This window comes from Tupaia chinensis, unplaced genomic scaffold (genome assembly GCF_000334495.1).
Source record: "Tupaia chinensis unplaced genomic scaffold, TupChi_1.0 Scaffold000407_4, whole genome shotgun sequence".
In the NCBI taxonomy this organism is placed as follows: domain Eukaryota; kingdom Metazoa; phylum Chordata; class Mammalia; order Scandentia; family Tupaiidae; genus Tupaia; species Tupaia belangeri.
The window spans coordinates 1,018,869-1,030,034 of NW_006159912.1; the positions used below are offsets into that span (position 1 = coordinate 1,018,869).

Here is an 11,166-nt window from a genome sequence, read left to right on the forward strand (position 1 = left end):
TAGTCTGTGAGATTTCAGATAACCTTGTGCAAGTCACCTCCCATCTGTGGCTCCGTAGATTATGGACTTGTTTTGTGCATCAAGTGGTTCCTAAGCTGCCTGTGCTCCAAAAATCCCCTTCCAAAACATCCATTCTTGCCCAAAGTCTGATTTAGGATATGGGATAGTGGATGGCTTCTCTTCCCTGTGTGTGGATTTTATGAGTTATGAGTTCCCTCTAAAATCCTCGTACATATCAAAATTTGGGGTTCTGTGCCCTCAGTTCTCTCTCATTCATGTTAGTGGAGTTGATAGACCTGCTACTCTGACGAGTTTTCATAGCGTCCTTTGTTTTGAACCTCTCTTGGCCAATTCATAATTGGGAGTGAAAGGAAACGTAGAGTGAGGCAAGTCAGATTTTTTTTTTTTTAGAATTATTTAATTTAATTTAATTTACCAGAAAGGGACAGAGATAGAGAGCAAGAGATAAAGTGAGAAAGCAAGCCACCAGGTCCAGGACTCAAACCACTGTAGGCCATGTGGGAGTCCAGTGCCCTTAACCACCACACCACCACCAGCCCCAAGATCTTGATATATTACCTGTTTGGGACCAGCAGTTAGCATAATGGCTATGTCACTGGACTCCCACGTAGTCGACTGCAGTTCGCATCCTGGACCTGGTGGCTTAAAACTCATGCTGGGCGCGTGTGCGTGCATGCCCAAGATCCCGAGAGGAGAATGGAGGAGAAGGGATTGCAGCGTGGCCATCCCCCCCCCCGGGGGGAGGGGTTTATTTCTTGCTTTCTGTCTCTCTGTCTCTCTCTGTCTGGCGAGTGCACGCGCCCTATAGCAAAAACCTCTTAAATTTTTTTTTTCTTTTAAGTTTTGAATAGCAGATATTCATATCAACTTTCCATTTGACTTGGGTGGCTTAAAGAAAGAGAATAGTTAAGTGTGTGGACTTTTTATTCAAGATTAGGAGCTTCGGGAACCAGCAGTTAGCGTAATGGTTATGTCGCTGGACACCCACGTAGTCAACCGCGGTTCGCGTCCTGGACCCGGTGGCTTAGAGCTCACGCCGGGCACGTGTGCGTGCATGCCCAAGATCCCAAGAGGAGAAAGGAGGAGAGGGGATTGCGGCGTGGCCATCCCCCCCGGGGGGTGATTTCTCGCTTTCTATCTCTCTGTCTCTCTCTGTCTGTCTGACAAGCACAAGCGCCCTATAGCAAAAACCTCTCCCAAAAAAAAGAAAGAAAAAAAAAGATTAGGAGCTTCAGCCTAAAGGAGAGTAAAGATTTGAGAGGGAGGAAGCAGAAAAATAGGTCAAGAAAGAAGTAGAGAAATCACCCAAGACCTACATGCAGGGAGGGATTAACATACCTTTACTTATTTGATCAGAAAAAGACTGGTAGGTTTTGAGGGAAATTATGTTGCCCAGAAAATCAGAAGTCAAGACTTATAAAGCCTTTGAAAGTTCAGGTTCAGTTCAGTAAAACAACTTACAAATATTTCTTTAGCCAGAGACAAGTAATAAGAACCCCCATAGAAAGACCCATCAATTTTCACTTCTCATATGGTCAAAGGAAAAAATGGAGAAGCAAGAGCTTCATAGAAGGTGGATCCTGGGGTCCCAGACTAGAAAGTTTCTCCCCTACCACAGTCACTGCACCATGAAGTCAAACTTGAACAAGGTCCCAGCATTTTTTCCAAGACATGTCTTTCTGAGCTAAGAGAGACATTTAAGAAAATTTATTTTTGAATAGTGTCATAGGTTGAGTCCCTTCAAACTCCAAATAAGCCCTGCCTAAGGCAATGTGGTAACCTAGATTGAACTCTGGAACAGATAAGGGACATTAGTGAAAAAAAAAAGGTTGAAATCTAAATAAAATCTGAACGTTGGTGAGTAATAATGTACAGATATACAATGTCTATGTAGGATTTTCACAATAAGAAAATGGAGGATTATCTAGTCGAAGGAATAGGAAGAAAAATGAATGAAAAAAGAATAGAATCACAATCGTGTGCCATCAAGTGCACCAATAAATACATAATGAAGTGCCAGAGGAGAGAGAAAAAGGCAAAAGAATATTTCTAGAAGTAATGATGGCAACTCCCAAGATTAATAACAATAAATAAATACACATCCTAGAATTTCAACACATTTTTAAGTATCATAGACTCAAACAGATCCACATCAAGATACATCATAATCAAACTGTCAAAAAATAAAAAATAAATAAAGAGAGGATAGCGGAAGCCACAAGGGAGAAGTTACTCATCACATATCGTGATTCTCAATAAGGTTAACAGCTAATTTCTCATCAGAAACCATAGAAGCCAGAAGCAAGTGGCTTGCATTCTTTTTCTTCTTCTTCTCCTTTTTTTTTGGTGATGTTTTATTTGAAATAATTTTATTTACAGAAGAGATGTAAAGACAGTACAAGGAGTTTCCAAGACCTTCCCCAGCTTCTAACATTAATATATGACTTAAGCATGGTGCAAATATCAAAATGAAGGCATTAACATCAGTCTACTGCTATTAAATGAACTAGAGACTTTACTTGAATTTCCTCATTTTATTCTACTAATTTTACCCAATCCAAGGTAATAATTTGCATTTAATTTTCATTTCCCTTAGTGTTCTCCATTCTGTGATAGGTCCTCAGTCACATTCTGCTTTCCCTCTTGGATTCCCCAGACTTTCTGGTTGATTTTTGTTCTTAATTTTCATGCAATAACATTCACTCTTGAAAGTATCAAGTTCTAAGGATGGTGAAGGATGCACAGTTATCTCTCCACCACAGTACTTTACAGAAGGACTCTCTTGCCCCCAAGTGCCCACACACTGTTTTTCTACCCATATCCCTTCCCCAGCTCACACCCAGCAGCAGCTGTTCTGCCCTATTCCTAGAGGTTTGTCTTTCCCAGGTTGTCATAAGAATGGAATCATACAGTAGGTGCCATTTGGGTTTCAGTAGCTCTCACTTGGGAAAATGCCTTTAAGACTCATCCATGTCCTTGCCTGAACAGCAGCTTCTCCCTTTTTATGGCTGAGTACTGCTTTATTGTATAGCTATGGCATCATTGCTTTGTCACTTCTTCTTTGACAAATGTCTGGGTCATATCCAGTTTGGAATTACAAAATGATTATAAACCTTCATGGACAGTTTTTTTTGTCTTTGAACTGCATAATTAGAAAACAAATATCCCAGAGTATGTAAATAGACAATTTAGCAGAGAAGTTATAACTAAAGGAAATGCACATCTAATAAAATTCTTATTGCCTTAGTTATTAATAAAATGCAAATGAAGACTACAGTGAAATTCCACCACATATTATTATTTTTTTAAAAGCTAACCTTGGGACCAGCAGGTGGTATGGTAGTTGTGGTGCTGAACTCCTACATGGTCATAAAATTAATAACTATAAATCTATGTTGAGAGGTACACAAAGTATAGAAGTGTAATTTTTCACCATACCAGCATTAAGATGGAGAAAGGATGGCACTATGAGGGGGGGGGTATCAACAGGTCTGTACACTATTCAAACACTATTAATACAAAATAAGTCATTATAAATTATGAGATTGAGTCAGCCTGTGGCCTGGTGATTAAGAGACTGGACTCCACATGGCCAAGTCCAAGATCCAGTGAAAAAAACACCTGGAATGCATGTGCTTACGTGCCCCAAATCATGAAACGTAGACGAGATGGAGACAGAATTGTGATCATTCCCCATGGAGGAGGAGAGAGATGTTTTCCCGCTTTCCCTCTCTCTGTCTCTAACAAATTAAAATAAATAAATAAATAAATAAAGTGCATGAGCCCTCTAGCAAATTTAAAAAAAAAATCATGTGTTAACGGTAAGCCCCAGGGTAATCACTAAGAAAATAATTCAAAACTATATGGTTATAAAAAAAAAAGGAAATAAAATGGTTACACTAGATAATATCGAGGTATTGCAAAATAAAGCAGTATTTGGAGAACAGAGGAACAAAAAAAGACAAATGCATGTAGAAACAAATAGCAAAATATCAGATGACGAGTGTATCCTCTGTAAGAGAGAGATGAAGAGAGAGAGAGAGAGACACTCAAGGATTGCCATGTGGCCCAAGCCCCAGCTGTTAAGTCTTCCCAGCCCAGATGCTAAACATTGTGTGAAGGCCTCATGATGGCCCGGATCTTAGCTGTCATCCAACTGCAAAGTTATGGAAGACCCTGAGCAAGCACTGCCTCTCAAAGGCCAGTCAACCCTCATATTCAAGAACAAAATAAATAACTGTTGGGCCAACCAGTGGCACAGTGGTTAAGGTGGCTGGATCCATATGCCTGACTGTGTGGTGTGAGTTGCGGACCTGGTTGGTGGCCTGAAAAACATGCTGGGTGTGTTTTCATTCATGCCCAAAATAATGAAAGCAGAGAGAAATGCAGGAAAAGGAATTACTGAATGACCATTCTCCACGGAGGGTACTTTCTCACTTTCCCACTCTCTTTGTACCTCTCTCTGGCAAACATATGTGCCCTCTGGCAATAAATTAAACAAATAAATAAATAAATAAATAAATTTTTTTAGACATTTTTGCCATGGGGCATGTATGTTCACAGCAGAGAGACAGTGAGATGGAAAGTGAGAAGCCACGCCTCCGGAAGAGATGGCCATGCCTCAATCCCTTCTCCTCCATTCCCCTCCCAGGATTTTGGGCACATACACACATGCGCCCAACATCTTTTTAGCTGCCACGTCCAGACTTGAACCCTACTTGGTCATGTGGGAGTCCAGTGCCTTAACCACTATGCCACCAGCTGTCCTCTAAATGTTGTTGTTTTAAATCACTGTTTCCAGATTAGTTGTTACACAGCTATGAGCTACAGAATAGATAGAGGTACTATTTTTCTAAGAATACTTAATTCTATTTTGCTGCCAGTATTCTATTATACTATTTTTCCCTGGGTTTTAGAAAGCTGTCAGGGATCAAGACAGTGAAGAATCTTTTGAGTCCATTTTAGAATTGAGCCAGTATCAATGCCTCTTTCTGGACTTGAGGTCCTGGGAATGCTGCCTGAAAGAGAAGGCGGGAAATCCCTTGCATTCCTTGACCCTGGTATCCCTGCTTCCTTTCTCTTTCTACAGAATGTGCTTCATTTCAAAGAAGCTGTGCTGGTAATAATAGTCACAGAACACACACTGTGATCTACATGAGCAGCATCCCCTTTGCCCACCTACTACTCCTGACCTTGAATGGAAAACAGGCCAGCCTCAGCCCACACTTTACTCATATTTCCTAACATCCTCCTCAGGGCGGGACAATGGCTCAGCAGAATTATTACTCCATCCTGTGATTCATTCAGAATAACAAACCCTGTGGCCCCACCCCCTTTCTCTCTACTCCTGCTTTCCAATAAAAGGAAAGCCCCCAGAAGAGCAGAGAGGCTGAGTCCAACCCAGAAGCTGCCTAAACTCCACTGACGCTGGAGCTCTCACCCTCTGACATGAAGGTCTCTGCAGTGCTTCTGTGCCTGCTGCTCTCAGCAGCCACCTTCAGCCTCCAAGGGCTTGCCCAGCCAAGTAAGTTCCCTCTCTTCTCCCCCTGAAACACTTTATCCCTTTCTGGGACATCATACCCGTCCATGGAAGGGGTACCCATTTAACAACAGCTGTTTTTCCCTGATGAGGCATCTCAGAGAAGGATGAGAAGGGAGCCCAATCTCACAGCTGTCCCAGGCAGAGCCTGAAATACAGTCCTGGCTGTGGACCCCAGATCAGCTCTTTCTAGGTCCCTAGCTCTATAAACATAGCCTCAGTTCAGTTACTGGTCAGCTGCTTTCAGCAATGTTTAGGAACTGGGGTGACCAAAGAAAAGGGACCTTTAGTGCTGGGTGTATAGGCTGTTTCCAGCCAGATAAGGAGAAGGGGAAAAGAGAAAACCAGAGTCTGGTCTGTGATTCATTCACCGCAGCTGCCAGGGACAGCAGCTCTGCAGAGGGAGTGGGGACCAGAGAAACTCATGAACTGGCAGAAATTGCTCAGAGCCTAAAAGGACCTATAGCTGAGGTTTCTTTCCCTCAGGAGAGTTAGATTGTTGTATTAACACCTATTAGCAATGCCCTGAGTTGTCATTAGTTTCTTGTCCCCCTGTCATTAATGGTGATATAGTTCATGGAAGCAAGAGAGAATTGAAAGATGCCCCAGAATGGAGGAACATTGGACTTGGGGTGAACTGCTTCTCTCTCCATCGATTCCTTTTTCTCAGATTCTTCCTTCCTTCCATTCCTGACTTTATAAATAGATCCGGAGCACACGCTAAAGAACCTTTTCTTATTGTTTCATTGCAGATGGGCTTAGTACCTCAACCTGCTGCTATAAATTCACTAACAAGATGATCCCTAAGCAGAGACTGGAAAGTTACAGAAGAATCACCAGCAGCTATTGTCCCCAGGAAGCTGTGATGTGAGTAGACAAGAAACACCCACAGTCAACCCTCAGGCCTGCATCTTCCCTGGGGCAGTGAACAGAGCCATTATCAGACTGAAGGCCAAGCATCTAGGGCTAAGCACACAGGTGCTTACTTAGATCATGTCTAACCTGATTCCAAGAACTTTCCAATGAGTAAACTGAATCCAAAGAAAAGACTTTCTTATTCCCAAGTTTCTTTCCAGCCATCAGTTTATACCTCAGTTCCTTTATCTAGGTGCTAAGTGGGCTTCACATGGGCCAGAAAAGCATCTGCTTCCCTTGGACCCTCTCCCTTTTTTTCTCCTCCATCCCTGGACCAGCCCTATCACTGGGCCTCCAGGCCAGGCAGGTTTCCCTAGAGTAGATCACACACGTAGGGGTAAGCCTCAGAGTGTGCAATCTAACTGTTCCTGCTCTCCCCACAGCTTCAAGACCAAACTGGCCAGGAATGTCTGTGCTGACCCCCAGCAGAAGTGGGTCCAAGACTCCATTGCCTACCTGGACAAGAAAGCCCAAAATCCAAAGCCTTGAACATTCATGCCTGAACTGAAGACAAGCCAAAACTTGAGGAACAAATTATTTATATCGCCTATCTCTTCTGAGATGTGTCCTTATTTTATTATAGATCTAAAGAATAATATAATAATGTAAGTCATAGTTGTTTTTAAATAATGGTTTTTAAATACTCTTAATAATTTAATTTGCCATAGATGTTGTTGGGCTTTAAATGTAAAACCTTAACGTCATCACGTTTCCTCAGTACCCTTCAAAATTTCAGGGTGCTCCTCTGCTCTCTACCTCAATACAGTATGATGAAAGTCCTTGTAAGAATCAATGCAAAGTTGTTGTCTTTTATTAATTTTGGAAGATGGTGTCCCTATGAAATCATTATGTTGTGGAATTAAATATTTTTTATGTATGACTCTTGAATTTCTACATAAAATATATTTTGGTGTAGGACCTGACTTTGATGACTTTTTAAATAATACAATAAAGCTGGAGGGGTTAAGAGAGTTGCAAGGAGGAGTGCATGGTTGTAGAAGTGGGATCTGTGTGTGGAGGAATGAGTACGTGATGGCCCTGGACTTTCCCATAGGCTGGGTCCCCTTGGATGTCCAAGAGAGTCAGGCAGGTGGGGGGCGGCCCTGGGATCCCCAACTCCAGATCTGACATCAGCTTCAGTCATTCGTTCAAGCAGCTTTCTTCCTTTCCAAAGTCATTCCTCTTCTCCTTATCCCATACCCAAAAGTCTCTCACCTCATCTACTGCATCAACCTAACGTCTGGCTGGTTTTCCTCCTTCTATTCAATTCTTTAATCCAGAATAAACAGACTTCTTCCTTGAGAAATCAGATTGGGGACTGACAGATGATCTCAAGTTCCCTTGCACTTCTGAGAAGCATGTCTTAATTCTATCCCTACGGTTGGGAAGGAAAGGATCCTTCACTCAATTCAAAATATTGAAAAACCCACTTTTATTTGGGGTGAGGCTCTGCAAATTTCTGGCCAGTCTGCATCAGCACCCTGATACCACCAGATTGCAGCATGACCCCCAGTGGCACTAATGTGGGTTCCTCAGGGCGCTCTCCCAACAAGGCAGTGGCCACCTGGGTTGTGCAATCTCCACTATCTGGCAGAGGAAAAAATGCCAGCTGTGGAACAAGAAGTGCAGGCCGCAAAACCTCAGCAGGCACTGGGAGGATGTGGTGATTCTACACAGGAGACTCACCGGGGCTCAAAGTGGGCCCTGTTCCAGTACTGTTTTTGAGTCTTCTGTCCATTGCTTCTGTATTTATGTTGCACATTTGGGGCCAGTACACTCATTCGTAGAATTGGCTCCATCCATCTGTCATCTGAAGAAGAAGAAAGAAACCCAACATGTCTTGGACCAAAAGTATAGTGATTTTCTGTTCAAAAGAAAGAATTTTCTGTAAGCTTTCTGTTTTACAGGGAACTTCAGAAGAATTTACTTTGAAGAGTCAATTTCTTTTTCTATGATTAATAAACTTTAACTTTAAAAGAGAGAGAGAGAGGAGAAGATACTGAAAACACCTGATGCTTTCAAACTGAGCTTCTTGGAGGCAGCATTTCCGTCAATGTCCAAATGTCAGGAGATACCAGGCACCTTAGTGGCAGGCAGACAATTGATTGGTGACAATTTCCTGCTTCCATGGATGCTCAGACCTAGCGCAACAGCCCTTCTTGGCTCTTCTTCAGCTCACAGTCTTCATTACTAAACACCAATAGGGAGCGCAATCTCAAATTCCAGTAGAGACCCACCACGAGGCAGGCCAGGATCAGGAGGGAAGGCACATGCATGCTACAGCTTAATGAGACAGAGTGCCAAGACAGAACACTGGACAGAGCGTCTGTTAAGCAGAATGTCAGACAGTAGGATAGGCAAGGAGACAAGGGCCCTGTGTGCCAAAGCCCAAACAGCACCACTCAAACTATCCTTCTTAAGTGTTATCTCTTTATTTTCAAAGAATTCTAAACTTATTTGTCCTCATGTAGGCTTGGGGACCCTTGTCGCCTTGGAGCACAGAGAATTAGAAATCCCAAGTCACGAGCCAGGGACAGAGACTGATAACTGATGCAGAACTGGGCACTGAGTTCAATGGGATTCAGAGATCAGACTAGTTATATCACTGGTGTGCCTAGTAAACGGGCAAGTGGCTTTACCTGACTGGGTCTCCATAAATGAAGATGTACAGAAGATCAATGGCTCTCATGTTGGCATTACCATCACTTAGACACTAATAAAAATCACACACTTCCAGGTACCATCACCGAAGACACAACTGTGTAGAAGGTGTCCCCTCCACTGTTGTAACTAGTTTTTAGCTATGTCTGGGGACCAGTGACTGGATACACTTTGAAGTTCTCCCATGTTCTCTGTTCCACGTCAATGTAGTCTCTAGGCTTGACTGATGACCTCTGGCTTAGTTAAATACTGTCTTTTGTTTTAATTTTCTCACTTTCTAGACTTGACTGTTGGACATGCACGAGTCCTAAAGCAATAGAAACTGCAAAAGCCCCAACACATTCAAGGGCTCTTCCTATGTTCTCCAGCCTAGACTGTATTTACTTGGGGGTCATGTGACTGAATTCTGATCAGTTGAGTGAGGGCTGAAATGATGTAAGCTACTTTCAGACTAGTCCCTACAAACAATCTATACTTCCAATTTTTTTCTCTAGTCCAGCCTTCTGCTTTTTCTTAGGGATGATGTGTTCCATAAAGTTCAACTTTAAGATTGAAGCAGTCTATATCCCCAGGTCTCTGGTTACTGCTTGGGGGAGAGTCACATGATCCACCTCGAACTGTGACATGAGTGAGATACCAATATTTGTTGTGTTAAGCCACTGAAATTTAGAGCCTAATTTATCTTTGATTAACAGAAGAATTAATACCATGATTATTTGTTGAATTAAAAACCTGAATGGTGGCTAGATGGCAACATAGCATTAAATACAATGCTCTGCTAACCTGATCCATGTGGGGGGAGATTCCAGTTTTGTTCCTGAGACCTCCCTGAGTACACTGACCACACACATGGTCACTATCAGGGCCTGGCTGGGGTTAAAGGTAGTCCATAGTATCAAGACCCTACTGGGGGTCTTTTCTCCTCTTCCTCCTCCTCCACAGCCCTCTCCTCCTCCATTTTTGGTTGCTCATGGAAGAAAGAGAAAAAAAAAAATAATAAGCCTGAAATGTGTAGCAGTGACTGGAGATTTGGTAGTAGGCAGTGAGGAAGCTGCTATCTCAAGCTGAAAAGAAAGTTGTTCATGTTATACAATGTCAACGTTGTCAGATCCTGTCTCCTGAAATTGTAGTTCCAAAAAGGAAAGCTTGAGAAATATATACTAGCAGTGTGGTAGTGTGTTGATTGTTTTTGTCTGTATTTGCTAATGTATTGCAAGAAAGAGATGAGAAAATAATTAGCCAATCTTAAATGAAAGAGGATAAAGTCTACAAATTCAGTACCTTACCTTGCTGAAAATTTGTTTCTAGGTCATGAACATTATGATATGTATTTAAGGATAAGAAAGAATGTTAGAAGTTCATATAATTTTAGGAAAAACTCTTAAGTTGTACAAAGTAACATTGAGCAAAACTCAGATTGAAGTTGTAACCTTGCCATTTCAAACCTAATAGCCTCTTTGAGAGGTGAGATAAAAAAGCACAAAAACAAATTGTAAAGTATGTCTAAAAAGGTATTTGGATCCAGGATGACAGGTGGTGTGGTGGTTAAGGGCTCTGGACTCCTGTATGGCTGAGTGTGGTTCAAATCCTGGACCTGGTGAATTGCTTTCTCTGTCTCTCTGTTTTACTCCATCCCTCTCTGGTCAAATTAAAATAAATAAAGTTAAATACAATAATTATTTTTTTAAAAAAAGGTACTTGGATCATGGCTGATGGCATATGGAATTGACTGGGTACAGAGATATGAGAAGCCTACTAAGTTATCTAGAGAACTACACTGTGTTGTTAATGAAAACATGAGTAAGTCTAGACCATATAAAATAAAAAGAAACCCCAAGCCCCTACAGTTCAGAAAGCAGTCCTTGAAAACTGTAGTCCCCAGGTAGAGCAGGTCTCCCTCAATGTGGAGAAAGCCAAGGGAAACAATGGAAGAAAAAGGAGTTTTATGAGGGCAACCAGGGTCCAAGATCAGAAAGACAAATGAGCTTCTTCCCTCCCCACGGCCAGAACCAAGCCTTATCAAGGGAAAG

General features: G+C 42.1%; 1 protein-coding gene and 1 pseudogene across 1 annotated transcript; both read left to right on the forward strand.

Annotated features, from left to right (window-relative positions):
• Window positions 1-5,408: 5,408 nt before the first annotated feature.
• LOC102468910 (C-C motif chemokine 7) lies at window positions 5,409-7,355 on the forward strand. Its single transcript, XM_006154384.3, has 3 exons — window positions 5,409-5,545; window positions 6,313-6,427; window positions 6,859-7,355. Exons 1-3 carry the CDS (start codon window positions 5,470-5,472, stop codon window positions 6,962-6,964), a joined length of 297 nt encoding a protein of 98 aa, XP_006154446.1. The 5' UTR covers window positions 5,409-5,469; the 3' UTR covers window positions 6,965-7,355.
• A 112-nt stretch (window positions 7,356-7,467) lies between these two features.
• LOC114008875 (protein transport protein Sec61 subunit beta pseudogene) lies at window positions 7,468-8,335 on the forward strand (annotated as a pseudogene).
• Window positions 8,336-11,166: the final 2,831 nt, after the last annotated feature.

Bases quoted from the DNA above. Each gene is read 5' to 3' on its own strand.
- LOC102468910 (XM_006154384.3), top strand. From the start codon at position 5,470: ATGAAGGTCTCTGCAGTGCTTCTGTGCCTGCTGCTCTCAGCAGCCACC. The intron at 5,546-6,312 runs GTAAGTTCCCTC...GTTTCATTGCAG, and splicing joins CCAAGGGCTTGCCCAGCCAA to ATGGGCTTAGTACCTCAACC. The intron at 6,428-6,858 runs GTGAGTAGACAA...CTCTCCCCACAG, and splicing joins TGTCCCCAGGAAGCTGTGAT to CTTCAAGACCAAACTGGCCA.